The sequence below is a fragment of the Danio rerio genome, chromosome 15, assembly GCF_052040795.2.
Source record: "Danio rerio strain M-AB ecotype USA chromosome 15, GRCz13ab, whole genome shotgun sequence".
Taxonomy (NCBI): domain Eukaryota; kingdom Metazoa; phylum Chordata; class Actinopteri; order Cypriniformes; family Danionidae; genus Danio; species Danio rerio.
This window is the reverse complement of record NC_141035.1, coordinates 10856815-10873711: the sequence shown is the minus strand read 5'-3', so window position 1 is coordinate 10873711 and position 16897 is coordinate 10856815. Positions and strand designations below refer to the sequence as shown.

General features: G+C 34.3%; 1 protein-coding gene across 13 annotated transcripts; it reads right to left on the bottom strand.

Annotated features, from left to right (window-relative positions):
• Positions 1 to 2616: 2616 nt before the first annotated feature.
• LOC147840506 (uncharacterized) lies at positions 2617 to 9148 on the bottom strand. 13 transcript variants are annotated; one of them, XR_015509057.2, is made up of 11 exons: positions 9046 to 9148; positions 8549 to 8639; positions 7837 to 7886; positions 7068 to 7366; positions 6720 to 6850; positions 6544 to 6590; positions 6324 to 6414; positions 6096 to 6226; positions 4662 to 4837; positions 4180 to 4267; positions 2617 to 2819 (listed from the first exon to the last, which is right to left on the bottom strand). XR_015509057.2 is itself a non-coding variant. In XM_087283733.2 (10 exons), exons 2-6 carry the CDS (start codon positions 8561 to 8563, stop codon positions 6410 to 6412), a joined length of 306 nt encoding a protein of 101 aa, XP_087139859.1. In that variant the 5' UTR covers positions 8564 to 8639; positions 9046 to 9148; the 3' UTR covers positions 2617 to 2819; positions 4180 to 4267; positions 4766 to 4837; positions 6096 to 6243; positions 6324 to 6409. The 13 variants fall into 13 exon arrangements, 6 of the variants coding, with proteins under 6 accessions (XP_087139859.1, XP_087139858.1, XP_087139854.1 ...); XR_015509056.2 differs by having other exon boundaries at positions 7068 to 7175; XR_015509058.2 differs by having other exon boundaries at positions 4671 to 4837; positions 7068 to 7175.
• Positions 9149 to 16897: the final 7749 nt, after the last annotated feature.

Genomic DNA, 16897 nt, shown 5'->3' with positions numbered 1-16897 from the left:
AGAGAGTAACACATTTCACCGCAGCACTTTGTGTGTGTGTTTGTGTATAATACCTATACCTGCTGCAGTCAACCTAAAACCTACAGTAGGTTGACATAAAACGAAAATAACACCCATTCTTGTCTTAGGACATTTTATTTGGCAAATTTTAAAATAACAGTAAGTATATGTGACCTTTTAAATATATAGTATAATTTGCTGGTTTTAAACATACAGAATGATAATAAATATAGTTATGAAACAACTATAACACCAAATGTTGACTAATGAAAGTACATTTATAACAATTATTTATTTGTTAGACTTCTGTATTGTCAAACCATGTTGCATACAAATGCATTCAACAGACCTATATGACAGTGCATTGCTGTAGAGGACAAATAAAACACGAGACAGGTGTTTAGAAAGAGTATAGTTTATTTAGTTTGACATGCAAACTTATCTAAACAAGACACACTTTCAGAAAACAGCCCGGAAACATTATAACGCGCGCGCTCGTGAATATAACCCGCGGTTGTCTTCAACTGTTGTCTTCAATAGTTCTTCTTTGCTCAACAACTGAGCTGAAAAACAAAGCAAAACATTACAACAGTCAGACATGGAGCAAAGAGCATAGAATTACCAAGAGGCGACACTCTACAATTTGGGAAACAATAACGCGCTTTTTGAATAAAATAAATAAATAAAAAGCAGCTGCTTTCCATCGCGACAGCAATGACGAGCGATCGCTATCACTTGAAACTGGCGGAATCCGGGTCTGTTGCTCTTGGTCAATCTAAGCTCTTTGCTAAAGGTTTAATCATAACAGTTACCATGGTTTCTATTTCAAACTATAGTAAACTAAAGTTTGAAACTATAGTTTAAAATAGAAGATGAGTGGGCCTCGCTACTCCCACCCACCATAACGAGGCCCCACTACCGGCCGCCCGTGTTTCCCCGAGGGTCCTCGGGGGTTGTGTTCTCCCTGCCTAGGGCTCAAAGGCCGCCTCGCTGACAGAGCACACGAGCTTTATAGGAATGCATATGCAAATTTTTACAAGGCACGTCACTGTTGTCTCGCTGTCATGGCGAGCGCTGAGGAGGGCTCACCTGATTGGACCAGGCCCAGACAGCACACATACGTTGGGCCGACGTCGTGCCGATTTTCAAAATTCCATCGGCGCGATGTCGCTCAGGGAGCGTTTGCTAATTGGCAAAATGTCGCCGCGACGTCGGCAAATGATCGGAAACGCTGTCCGGCCGATGTTAGGACGACGCAACCGGAAATACCGGCCGCTCCGCGGAGGCGCTGTTCTCAGGCGTTTTGCTCATACTTATGGACCACTAGCTGCAGCAGCTGCTTATTTATAATAAACACGACACACCACTCTCAATAACAGTTAAAGATTTATTAATATTTTCACAAACATACAGACAGATTAACATACTTTTATCACACATAACCATGTTTTACCACGTTTAAAACAAAACCAACAAGTTGTACTATAACCATGGCTGAACTACTGTGCAATAAAGATTTTAAATACAAAGTCCATTGCAGCATTTACATTAAGACCATAGGAATATTTACAAGTACTTCAAAACATGTACACTAAGGGAGACTATAGTTTACTATAGTAAAAACACAAATAACTTGTGTAAGCACATGTTATAATGCTTATAATTTCTTAAATAGTGTTAAAGAAAATGCATGTTTCCAAGACTATAATTTTAATACCAGTCATGATAATACCAGTCATGTGTTCAGTATCCAAAAGACTTTCTTCAAGGAGTTACAATAATAAAAGAGTACACAAACACAAAATAAATACCAAGCAAACAATATTTACAGTAGTAAATAAAATCATACAAATTAAAATAATTGTCTGATAAAATCTTATTAAAGACTGTAGTCAATTTATTTTTTACAATTTTTTTATAAATGGCATTCAACAATTTGCAATCTCCTCTGAACTAATAACACATCAATAATATAAAATAACAATACTTTCTCAGAGATAATCAGTTTTTTTAAGCAAACTCTAATGCACGACACAAAACAGTTTTTGTCATATATATATATATATATATATATATATATATATATATATATATATATATATATATATATATATATATATATATATATAATCCCTTAATTTCTGTTTATAGGATATATTTTTTACCACATTTCTAATCACAATAGTTTTAATAACTAATAACTAATTTCTAATAACTGAGTAAATAATATTTGACTAGATATTTTCAAGACACTTCTATACAGCTTAAAGTGACATTTAAAGGCTTAACTAGGTTAATTAGCTTAACTAGGCAGGTTAGGGTAAGTAGGCAAGTTATTGTATATCGATGGTTTGTTCTGTAGACAGTAGAAAAAAATTGCTTAAAGGGGCTAATAATAATTACCTTAAAATGTTTTTAAAAAAAATTCAAAACTGTTTTTTTTTCTAGCCGAAATAAAAGAAATAAGACTTTCTCCAGAAGAAAACATAACATTTTCTTGCTCTGACATATATATATATATATATATATATATATATATATATATATATATATATATATATATATAAATAAAACTGGTTGTAAATTGTGTACAATGTTCCAAGAAAACAGACAAAATTAAAAGAAATAACCTGTCATTTAGTTTTGTTTTATCTTGTGGAATGTTGCTTACACATAAAAGGTGATATATAGGTGGAATAAAAAGTGTGTCGCCATCCTCTAAATTGTTCATGTATGTTGTCTTCATCTTTAGTCTTCACAAGTGAGGCTGGCCCAAACCGGGACTGCAGTAGCCAAATCTAATCCTTGTAGTGGGAACCCTTAAATAAAGCAAGAAACCAAAAGGAGAAAGATTAGCATTGCAGCAGTTCATATTACCACAAATATATATTATTTGTTTCATGACAGACATATAACTGGAGTATGTGTTATGCAAGTGCCTAGCTAAAGTGTGTAATTTAATTTAAACTTAAAGAGTGTGTCTGAGCACTAATTTTCAGAAAAGCCATTTGAAAGTTAAATTCCTTGTGAAATTATAATGAATGTTTTTTTTTTTTTTTTTGGTTTTTAGTATCATTGTGTTAGTATAAATGTGTATCTAAATATATGTCTAATCTTCAGATACCACATTACATGCAAATTAAACTAAGTTTTGTCAACTAAAATGTCACACTGTACACCACATTTAATATATCATGACTAGGGCCAGGAGGAATCTGCAGATGTTTTTTTGCTATTTCTGCTGAAAATTTTGGTGGAAGTCTGCGGAACTATTTTGGGAGTATCATAACTAAAACCTTAATATATAAAATAAAAAAATAATATATTTTTAAGTTTTATTTAATGTTTAAAATGCAAATCCAATTAGATTCACGTTATTTGGTAAATAAAGCAAGTTTTTCATATAACATATCTAGTAAGACAGAAAATATTACTGTACAAACCTCATTGTACATAAATCAGATGAACATTTTCACATTAGTCAATAATATTACTGAAATTAATTTAAAAACTGAATAAATATAGATTTACACACGTTTACTCAAGTAAATAAACAGAATTAATGATAGGCTAAACATCTGCGGAGTTCTGCGAAAAATCCGGGTGGGTCTAATCATAGCTTTATTTCTGCTACAAAAAGGTTTTTCAGCAAACAACTTCTATTATATGTAGGCTATAGAGGAGGATATATAAAGAAATTATATATTCAACTCTCTAATTAAATGCACCTGATGCAGCTAATCAAGTCTTTTAGGCTTATTTGAAAACTTAAATGACCTGTTGGACCACAGTTGGACAACGCTCAGTGAGAATACTTTTTTGCACAAATTCTTTCTGTTCTAAAGAAACATGTCTGATTGTTAGCAATCATCAAAGAGCAAACTTTTTTTTTCCAAATAAATACTATGCTCTTAAAAATAAACTTTTCATACATCAAGAATATTAAAAATATGTTTATTTAAAATGTTTTATATTTAAAAAAACAGCTTGAGGAGAGAATCAGTACATTGGAATACTATTTTTTCATCATGTGACACTATTAATTATATACATTGTATTAAATTCACAGTATTACTGCTTGACTATATTAATTAAATAAAGCTGACACTATTAGAAGAGAATTTACCATACCAACCTAAAAGCTATGAAACAGTAGTGTATGTTTAAGATGTTACTTACTAGTCCTATTGTACTTTGGAGAGGTTGTCTGACAGGAGGATCCCTTCAACTCAGCAGAATTCTCAGCAGACCATCAGCGTACACCAATCTAGGAATAAAATAAGCAATTGGTTAAAAACCAAAAATATATATATTTTATATTTCCAGGTTTATAGGAAAGAAGAAAGCTAAAGCAGATTTAAAATGTAGGAAAAAAATAAAACCTGTTGACAATTTAATGGCACAACATACCCCAAACTAAGCACGCTCAAATGGTTAATTTACATAAATGACAACTGCTGCTCATTATACCAATATTAACTGTTAAGGATTCATTCATTCATTTTCTTTTGGGCGTAGTCCCTTTAATAATCTGGGGTCGTCACAGCGGAATGAAAGGCCAACTTATCCAGCATATGTTTTACGCAGCGGATGCCTTTCCAGCTGCAACCAATACACACTCATTCACACACACTTATACACTATGGTCAATTTTAGCATACCCAATTCACCTATGTCTTTGGACTTGGGAAAACAGGAGCACCCGGAGGAAACCCACGCCAACACGGGGAGAGCATGCAAACTTCACACAGAAACGCCAACTGACCCAGCCGAGGCTCGAAGCAGCGACCTTCTTGCTGTGAGGCAAACGTGCTACCCTCTGCGCCACCGTGCTGTCCTGTTAAGGAATCAGATTAATATAAATGAATTGACATGTTTATTTAGTGTCTGACACATTAAATATTGCATTTTTAAATATTGTTTCATTTTAAGATTTATTTCAGAATTAACTATAGAACCTGGATATATCGTCACATTTTCATGCACAGCAGCATTTCCAAGAACATAGAAAAACAGAATATAGGCCAAATGAAAAAAAAAATTAATTAAAAAAACTCTGACTGTAACTGGCTAGGAATGGGCAGGTATAAGATTCTGAGGGTATAATCTTGGATAAAAATACCATAGGTTCACAGTATTGTGATTACTGCTCTGAAATGTGTTTTTTTTTTTATCTCTGTGTAAAAAACAGCTACTTTTTCCCCATTGAACACAATATGTTTTGTTTTAAGAAACATTTAAAATATTTTGTAACAGTAAACATGCCAGGCTAAATAATAATTTAATAAAATAGTACTATCTTCATTAGACTCAAAAACACTGATTTCTTGTGAAGGCATAATAAGCTATTTGTTTTTCAGATTTTTGCTTAATCGTGAGCTGACCAGTAGCTTTTGATGTGGAGGGTCTTTTGCTGCTGTAGATAAAGTTGGACTATTTTTTTAAGCCTTTGATAACGCGCTAAAAACCATATACAATGCATCCGGAAAGTATTGATAGCGCTTCACTTTTTCCACATTTTTAATGGTTCAGTCTTATTTCAAAATGGATTAAATTCATTAATTTCCTCAAAATTCTACACACAATCGCCATAATGGTTGTTGACCCGATTTTAGTTTATCATTTACAAGTCAATATTGCCTATATGGATTGTGATTTAAAAAAAAATAACATATAAAATTGCAGTGTTAAATGCAATGCCATCAAACATTTTAGATGCACCAGTGCAAAAAGCTAGTCTAGAGCACTTGGAATGCTGGTGTAGTTCTAGTTAAATTCAGTTCAGTTAAAGCTGTATATGCAGCCGGTCTCAAGTATAGGATTTAGTATTCAACTAATCTTAACAACTAAACATTTACGAGTCTGTATTTTCCAGCTCATGTACTACAATGTAACAGATACTGTATATTGCCACCTTGATACTTAAGCTTTCTTTAAAATATTTTGTGTTCAACCGATTAATTAATTCTTTCATTTAATTTTTTCAGTGCAATAGTATAGCTTACACTGGTGTATTTGTATGGACCCCCCAAAATAGCGGAGGCCACTTTCTGGCCACCCAAGTATAAACTTCTAGCCTAGCCACTGTGAACTACCTGTCTGTCCTGCTCCAGAACTCTTTGTCGGCTGCTTGTATGTCTGCATACAGCTGCACAAGTCTTTTAACACTGACAAATACAGCCTCTGCACATCCTCACAACCAGGAGAACAGAATGATCAGGAGGACCTGAAAAATATAACCAACTGAAATCAGTTGAAATGTATTTTGTCTTGTGATGATGGCACAAAAATATATCTTATTTTCACAAAGGATGTGCTTGTACCTATGAAACGGTCTATAATGAATGATCTTTTGATCCTGTTTCCTTGATGTCATTCACTCAGAGATGGTTTGGACATTTGATTGTATCTAAACTGTACTGAATTTAAGTTACAAAAACATTGATAGCAGGACCATTGATCTTGTAACTTATACAAATTGTTAATTATTGAACAAGTCTGCAACCAAACTAGTCAAGTTAATAATACTAATCTCAACCTAACTATGATTAGTTGTCTTGTTTCTGCTGCCCAGACGGTCTCTCCACCTGCTGATAAAAAAAGGAAAAAGTATGGTATTTTTACAACAATGAAACTGCAAACAACTTAACTATAAGGGGGTAAGCAGTGAGCATCTTTTATTATAAGCAATTTACTGAATACTTTGTCACTGGAATTACCTAAAAGCCAAACGTCCCAAGTTTGGCTCATAGCTGTCCACATATCTGCCCAGAAGCTTGTGGTAATACTGAAGACACTGATCAGCTGGTCCAACTGAGTTTGGAGTTGAACTGCAATCAGGCATCCAACACTGCAAAAAAAGAGAAACTCACTTTGGGTTAACAAATAATTGAATCCCATCCACACATTTCAAGTAATTGTGCAGTTAATTCTCTTATTGAATTTTCTGAGAGCTTATGAATATATTTTGTCTTCCCAAAATAGCATGTACTGAAACACAACATTATATAAATATAATTTAATAAGAGCGTGACGTGGTGACACAATAGGTAGTGCTGTCGCCTTACAGCAAGGATGCTGACTCGAGGCTCGGCTGGATCAGCTGGCATTTCTGTGTGGAGTTTGCAAATTCTCCCTGCGTTTGCGTGGGTTTTCTCTGGGTGCTCCGGTTTTGCCTACAAGTTCAAAGACATGGTGTACAGGTGAATTGGGTAAACTAAATTGTCTGTAGTGTATAAGTGAGAATAAGCGTATATGGTTGTTTCCCAGTGATGGCTTGCAGCTGGAAGGGCATCCACTGCGTAAAACATATGCTGGATAAGTTGACAGTTCATTCCGCTGTGGTTACCCCAGATTAAAAAAGGGACTAAGCAGAAAAGAAAATGAATGAATGAATGAATGAATGAATTTAATAAGAGTTAAACTGATTTGTTAACATGTCTGTCAGGAGCTGATCTACGTTTTAATTAATTTTTTGCTTAATTTTTTTTTAACAGGTAAATCAATACACTTTTTCTATGCTATTTGTGAGATTGTGTATGTTGTCAAACTGATGAAAATGTTTTCTCAATTTACTTTAACATTTTTGTGTTTGTTTGTTTTTATAACTTGCAGCCGTTGTTAAATTTAAAAGTATTTTAAACATGGATGGACATCTAAATGCATAAAGGGCACATATCTCAACAAATTATGAAATATTTCCAGATAAATCAATTTTGAATTAAAATGTATATTAATCTCCAGACTTGCATCTCCCTGATCTTTTTAAAAGAACAGCCCCTCGTTTGCTCATCACTGTTTGACAAGTGTCTGGCAGTCAGTCAAAAATATACTTACATATAAAGATGTTCATCAGCTACACAGCACTTAGGTTAAACTTAGACCTCCTTTTCAGTTGATGTGGAAAACAAAAGCAAAGAAAGAAAAAACAAAACGACTGAATACAAGTTGCATATCATGCCTGTACAAATCAAAATGTATTCATTTAGGGCTTAAATTGACTTGTTTGAGGATGAGTTAGGGTGTAAGGGATGGGTGAACGGTGTAAATATACATGTAATTCATAGCTATGATGTAAAGCTGAATTTTCAGCATCATTACTCAAGTCTTCAGTGTCAGTTGATCTTTCAGAAATCTTTTTTTAAGATGTTGATTTAGTGCTTGAGGTTGAACTAATATAATGGTGATTATCAAATGGTGCTGATTTGCTGCTCAAGAAAAATTTCTGATTGCTATCAATGCTAAAAACAGATGTGATGACAAATAATTTAGTGTAAACTTTTTTCTAAGATTTAATAAATCAATTAATCATAAAAAAATTAAACAAAATGAAAATCACAAATATTACTTCATTAGCAGCAAATCTGCATATTTATTAAGTTCTGAAGAATCATGTGATGTGAAATTTAATACCACGTTTCAATATCAAAACTTTCTTAAAATAACTGCAATAAAGACAAGTAACAGATGCATAATATATAGACATGTAGCGTGTGCATAATGATGTGCAATGGAAATTCATATGAATTAATCCTCTGCTTAAAGTTACCTGTCTTTCCTGCATCTCTGTGATCAGCTCCCTGCAGAAATTTAGGAATCTTGTGTTATATTTTCTGTAGCAGGGGGTTATTCTCTCACTCCTGAAACCACAGAACACTTTTTTTACTTAACATTTGTTTAAGATACCATGAAATATCAAAACACGATTGAACTTTTGATTCACGGTCCTTTACAGTACAATGCGTATTTTACACTACATATGGAGTGCATTCAATAAAACATTGACAAAACCTCTCATCTACACATAAAGAATAAATAAAAGCCAAAACTTTAACAAACAAGTTTAACAATAGCTAACATTAAGTAAGTTAACGTAATATTACCCCGACGCTAACGTTACCAGTGCTAATATGCTAACGGACTTTTACGAAGACTTACCACGCTTATATAACATATTATTCAACTGAATATTCATCAATTGCCAATAATAAAAGTGTGAGGAACAGTTTTATGTAGTATTTGCTTTGTTTTAGGGACTAAACTTACCTGAAAATAGTCAAAACGGCAGCTTGAGAGAAGTCGTGTTGTGTCTTTCAGGTGTGGTGTCGTGTCGTGTTGTAGCTTCGTTTCCCATAGCAACATCCTCTCCGCTCCAGTGTTGGAATGAGACGCGCGCGCGCACATCAAAGTCATGCAGTATTACATTTATAAACATGACAACTCCATAGACAATTTAAATAATAACCTTGTATTTTATATCTTGAATTTAAAATGTATTTAGCAGTTTTATATACGCTATTATCTTTAAGACGAGCTTTATTGCCTACTAACTGTTACAAAACAAACACTTTATTTGTGCAACAGATTCACTGTCAAAATAACCAATAAATATAAATGCAAGTATATATAAAACAAAGATGTCACTCTGTAAAAAGGGGTTTATTTTAATTAAACAGCCGAAATGCAGAACATACTTGATTTTTACACTGGGAAAAATTTAATAGAAAAAGCCACGATGAAAAAAGCAAACAGCAAAAACTAGAAAAAAACAACGTTTTCTTTATTAAAGCATAACAATAAAGCTTTTATATTTTAATGAATTGAAATCATGTATTGTAGGCATTTTGGTCAGTTTTACTGCATTAATGTAGGCTATATTCAAAGCTGGACCGACCGACGCAGTAGACATGATGCATGGCGCGTTTGTCTAATTAATTATGCACGCAAAAACTTACTTGTAAACAAATATGTTGCCGGATTCTTTCATGGGCATGAGAGATAAAGTGCTTATATAAGTGCTTCGTCGGCCCCTGGTCGTTAACCGATGCAGAGCCGACGTTTGTTGAGCTGGAACAATAGAACACACGACCGAACGATCATGCGTATGTTTGGCCGACCATATACCGATGTTAGAATTAGAGGGGCCGACGTGTTGACCTTCGGCCGACGTCGGCCCAACGTATGTGTGCTGTCTGGGGGGAATCTGCGTCAGGGCGAGGTGCCGTCTGCTGTGGACAAAAAATATATTAAATATATTTAATATATATTTTTACATTTTTGGTGCTGTGTAATATTCTGAGATACTTTATACGGTTCCTTTTACAGCATCCATGGTGTAAATTAAGCGTTTCCGGCGAATTGAATGCCAATGCAAAATCCGGTGCGTTTAAGGTCTGTTTTCTTTCAAAATCAGCGATCTCCACAAGCTGAGTGATATCCGATTTAAAGTGGGTCTCAGATTGTACAAGAAGCACTGCATTAAATTACATTTCCCCCGCCATATCCTTATAATATGAGCAATATATTTTACCCCAGTATATTCAATGGAGCTTCTGCGTTAGCCTGCCGATTCTGACGGGCGCGTGCGAGTAAACAGCTTTTTGTCTCGTTTTACGCTTGAGCAACTAAATAAATGCAAAAGTTTATTTAACTGAATGTATGTTAATGACATTACAACATCGATGCTGTATAAGGAACCGTATAAAATGGAAAAAAAGTTCACAATAACAGGTCACCGGAAGTGTATCAGCATGGAAACAGCACTAGCTCGGCATATACCCTATTTAAATAGGAACTTATATACATCTAATATATCTAGAAAACTACAGGAGTATTACATACTAAGCAACAGAATCCTGTGGTGCCACAGAAATGTTTAAGTGATACCACACACTACCACAAGAATACCGCAGGAGTATTACATACTGTACAACACAGAAAACATCCCAAAAAAACAACAAAGTAATTCACAATCATCACATGGTTTTTGTTTTGTACATTTGAAGGTTTACCACATGAAATACCACATGCTACCACAAAAATATTACAGGAATATAACAGTAATACCACACGCTCTACCACAAGAATATCCCAGGAATATTACATATTGTATAACAGAATCCTGTGGTAAATACTACCACAATATGAAAGTGATACACTACCACAAGAATACTACAGGAGTATCACATACTGTACAGCACAGAATCATGTGGTAAAACGTCCCAAAAAACAACAAAGTACTACACAGTTACCACATAACATTTGATGGTTTACCACATAGAATACCGCAGGTAATGTTTGTAATGGAGGGTGTCGGTCATCTTGTTGTTTCAATTGCAAATTTATTCCAGTACACAAACATTTGCACACTGAAAAGTTTTTACAATAAATATGAATACATGTGATGTTACTTTGTAAGAATAGGTATTTCTTAATTAAACGACTTAAATGCAGAACATACTGATTTTACCTTGCACTGAGAAAAAAAAAATGTTTTAGAAAAAAACAGAACAAAAAAGCTAATTCTTGTGATATTGTACTGCAGAAATTGCTGTAGCAATCCTGTGATATTTAGCTGTGTTGGTATTACCACACAAAAACAACAGAGAAACCACATACTTCATCCAATGGTAAATTCCTGTGAAATTTCACTGCAGAAAGGGCTGTAGTAATCCTGTCATATTTAGCTTTGCTCATTTTTTTGTGTGGTAAATTTATGTTGTACTGCTGAAATACCACAGGATTACCACAGGACATTTTTGTAAATCCGGTCGCACACCAGAAGCGAACTTAAGTCCAACTTTTGTGCTACAGAAAAGCCCAACAGTTTGTAACGACATAAGGGCATGTGCTAGCTAGACAATATTTTAAATGTCATCCTCTAGTATTAATTATCATAAAAATTCACATTTTCAAAAGAACTCCTCGTATTATAGTAAAACAGATAGTGAAGGGTTAACTAGTGAGTCTTTTCGTCATTTTATTTGATTTCTTTTTTATTACTACAGGTTTGGAACAACATGAGGATCAGATTATTTATTATTATTACTAATTTATTTTTTTGCTTTGGATGAAGTTTTTATATTTTTATTGTTTTTATTCAATGATATGTGCATTATTGTGATAAATGTAGGCAGTTCCTTTGAAAATATGCTATGTACCAGGGATGTCAAACTCCTGGAGGGCCGCAGCCCAGCAGAATTTAGTTCCAGCCCTGCTTCAACACACTACCTTTAGATTTAGTTTGATCAGGTGTGTTTAATTAGTATAACTGCAGTGTTACCCTGTAGATTGTGCAGTAAATAACTGTAAAATAGCCAGTGTTTTGCTGTAATAAAAGGAAACAGTATTTTACTGTAAAAGGAGTAGACTTTGTATGAAATTGTGTAGTGCAAAGAATAAATTACAGTAATTTATTTTATGTACTCATTACAGCTTTGACAATAAATAGCAAATTACTGTTCAACCATTACCGTCCCATCCACTCTGATGCTTTATGTTGCTAATTATAGAGACGTGCATTTTGAAGGTTGAAAACAATGATTTGGGCATCACCACACACTCCCACAGGCTGTCTGTCTTAAAAAGTTTTCAGAAAATGCTGGCCCTTTAAGGGAGTCAGGTGTTTGATTTGTTTACTGCTGAGTGTGCTTCATTCTCTGTCCATCAATTCAGATGTAGAGTCTGATATGTTTTAGGCTTTAAATAAGAATCTACAATGAGTAAGTAAAATGTGTTCAAATGTTTTTGAGGGTTTCTAAAATAAGGCTGTGTTTTAAGTTATATTGTTGTTATCTTGAACTGTGTACTTGAAAGCTACATTGTTAGCTAGTTAGCCCCTCCTCATATAACTTCTTACATTTATTGTATATTGCATACTGCCATAATGTACAGATGTTAACAGTTTTATGTATCTTTCTGGCAACTAAGCCAAAATTAAATTCCATCGCCTCAGTAAGATAACATGTGCACAGAAATCATCACAGGGAATCACAAAAACATATGATACACTTAACCATCCACACACAAAAGCTCCACTGTCAGCTCCCAGGTTGTGAGTTTGTTGCTAAGTATTTTTCAGAGCTGTGTTTCCACCTATGAATTTATATTAGAAACAATAGAAAAGTTTGTTGTCATGAGATTTTTTAAGTAAATAATAATTATAACAATAAAATATTGGATTCTTTGGTTTTTCGGTGTTGCCGACTTTATTTTTGTTTATATAATTATTTGTAACTTTTTATTGAGAATTGAGTTTTTAATTATTTTAAACTTTAACATTTAAAATAATTAGTTTTTTTTTTTTTTTTTTTTTGCATGGTCAGCATTGAGGAGAGAGTAACACATTTCACCGCAGCACTTTGTGTGTGTGTTTGTGTATAATACCTATACCTGCTGCAGTCAACCTAAAACCTACAGTAGGTTGACATAAAACGAAAATAACACCCATTCTTGTCTTAGGACATTTTATTTGGCAAATTTTAAAATAACAGTAAGTATATGTGACCTTTTAAATATATAGTATAATTTGCTGGTTTTAAACATACAGAATGATAATAAATATAGTTATGAAACAACTATAACACCAAATGTTGACTAATGAAAGTACATTTATAACAATTATTTATTTGTTAGACTTCTGTATTGTCAAACCATGTTGCATACAAATGCATTCAACAGACCTATATGACAGTGCATTGCTGTAGAGGACAAATAAAACACGAGACAGGTGTTTAGAAAGAGTATAGTTTATTTAGTTTGACATGCAAACTTATCTAAACAAGACACACTTTCAGAAAACAGCCCGGAAACATTATAACGCGCGCGCTCGTGAATATAACCCGCGGTTGTCTTCAACTGTTGTCTTCAATAGTTCTTCTTTGCTCAACAACTGAGCTGAAAAACAAAGCAAAACATTACAACAGTCAGACATGGAGCAAAGAGCATAGAATTACCAAGAGGCGACACTCTACAATTTGGGAAACAATAACGCGCTTTTTGAATAAAATAAATAAATAAAAAGCAGCTGCTTTCCATCGCGACAGCAATGACGAGCGATCGCTATCACTTGAAACTGGCGGAATCCGGGTCTGTTGCTCTTGGTCAATCTAAGCTCTTTGCTAAAGGTTTAATCATAACAGTTACCATGGTTTCTATTTCAAACTATAGTAAACTAAAGTTTGAAACTATAGTTTAAAATAGAAGATGAGTGGGCCTCGCTACTCCCACCCACCATAACCCTCGCAGCGAGGCCCCACTACCGGCCGCCCGTGTTTCCCCGAGGGTCCTCGGGGGTTGTGTTCTCCCTGCCTAGGGCTCAAAGGCCGCCTCGCTGACAGAGCACACGAGCTTTATAGGAATGCATATGCAAATTTTTACAAGGCACGTCACTGTTGTCTCGCTGTCATGGCGAGCGCTGAGGAGGGCTCACCTGATTGGACCAGGGAATCTGCGTCAGGGCGAGGTGCCGTCTGCTGTGGACAAAAAATATATTAAATATATTTAATATATATTTTTACATTTTTGGTGCTGTGTAATATTCTGAGATACTTTATACGGTTCCTTTTACAGCATCCATGGTGTAAATTAAGCGTTTCCGGCGAATTGAATGCCAATGCAAAATCCGGTGCGTTTAAGGTCTGTTTTCTTTCAAAATCAGCGATCTCCACAAGCTGAGTGATATCCGATTTAAAGTGGGTCTCAGATTGTACAAGAAGCACTGCATTAAATTACATTTCCCCCGCCATATCCTTATAATATGAGCAATATATTTTACCCCAGTATATTCAATGGAGCTTCTGCGTTAGCCTGCCGATTCTGACGGGCGCGTGCGAGTAAACAGCTTTTTGTCTCGTTTTACGCTTGAGCAACTAAATAAATGCAAAAGTTTATTTAACTGAATGTATGTTAATGACATTACAACATCGATGCTGTATAAGGAACCGTATAAAATGGAAAAAAAGTTCACAATAACAGGTCACCGGAAGTGTATCAGCATGGAAACAGCACTAGCTCGGCATATACCCTATTTAAATAGGAACTTATATACATCTAATATATCTAGAAAACTACAGGAGTATTACATACTAAGCAACAGAATCCTGTGGTGCCACAGAAATGTTTAAGTGATACCACACACTACCACAAGAATACCGCAGGAGTATTACATACTGTACAACACAGAAAACATCCCAAAAAAACAACAAAGTACTACACAATCATCACATGGTTTTTGTTTTGTACATTTGAAGGTTTACCACATGAAATACCACATGCTACCACAAAAATATTACAGGAATATAACAGTAATACCACACGCTCTACCACAAGAATATCCCAGGAATATTACATATTGTATAACAGAATCCTGTGGTAAATACTACCACAATATGAAAGTGATACACTACCACAAGAATACTACAGGAGTATCACATACTGTACAGCACAGAATCATGTGGTAAAACGTCCCAAAAAACAACAAAGTACTACACAGTTACCACATAACATTTGATGGTTTACCACATAGAATACCGCAGGTAATGTTTGTAATGGAGGGTGTCGGTCATCTTGTTGTTTCAATTGCAAATTTATTCCAGTACACAAACATTTGCACACTGAAAAGTTTTTACAATAAATATGAATACATGTGATGTTACTTTGTAAGAATAGGTATTTCTTAATTAAACGACTTAAATGAACAACATACTGATTTTACCTTGCACTGAGAAAAAAAAAATGTTTTAGAAAAAAACAGAACAAAAAAGCTAATTCTTGTGATATTGTACTGCAGAAATTGCTGTAGCAATCCTGTGATATTTAGCTGTGTTGGTATTACCACACAAAAACAACAGAGAAACCACATACTTCATCCAATGGTAAATTCCTGTGAAATTTCACTGCAGAAAGGGCTGTAGTAATCCTGTCATATTTAGCTTTGCTCATTTTTTTGTGTGGTAAATTTATGTTGTACTGCTGAAATACCACAGGATTACCACAGGACATTTTTGTAAATCCGGTCGCACACCAGAAGCGAACTTAAGTCCAACTTTTGTGCTACAGAAAAGCCCAACAGTTTGTAACGACATAAGGGCATGTGCTAGCTAGACAATATTTTAAATGTCATCCTCTAGTATTAATTATCATAAAAATTCACATTTTCAAAAGAACTCCTCGTATTATAGTAAAACAGATAGTGAAGGGTTAACTAGTGAGTCTTTTCGTCATTTTATTTGATTTCTTTTTTATTACTACAGGTTTGGAACAACATGAGGATCAGATTATTTATTATTATTACTAATTTATTTTTTTGCTTTGGATGAAGTTTTTATATTTTTATTGTTTTTATTCAATGATATGTGCATGATTGTGATAAATGTAGGCAGTTCCTTTGAAAATATGCTATGTACCAGGGATGTCAAACTCCTGGAGGGCCGCAGCCCAGCAGAATTTAGTTCCAGCCCTGCTTCAACACACTACCTTTAGATTTAGTTTGATCAGGTGTGTTTAATTAGTATAACTGCAGTGTTACCCTGTAGATTGTGCAGTAAATAACTGTAAAATAGCCAGTGTTTTGCTGTAATAAAAGGAAACAGTATTTTACTGTAAAAGGAGTAGACTTTGTATGAAATTGTGTAGTGCAAAGAATAAATTACAGTAATTTATTTTATGTACTCATTACAGCTTTGACAATAAATAGCAAATTACTGTTCAACCATTACTGTCCCATCCACTCTGATGTTTTATGTTGCTAATTATAGAGACGTGCATTTTGAAGGCTGAAAACAATGATTTGGGCATCACCACACACTCCCACAGGCTGTCTGTCTTAAAAAGTTTTCAGAAAATGCTGGCCCTTTAAGGGAGTCAGGTGTTTGATTTGTTTACTGCTGAGTGTGCTTCATTCTCTGTCCATCAATTCAGATGTAGAGTCTGATATGTTTTAGGCTTTAAATAAGAATCTACAATGAGTAAGTAAAATGTGTTCAAATGTTTTTGAGGGTTTCTAAAATAAGGCTGTGTTTTAAGTTATATTGTTGTTATCTTGAACTGTGTACTTGAAAGCTACATTGTTAGCTAGTTAGCCCCTCCTCATATAACTTCTTACATTTATTGTATATTG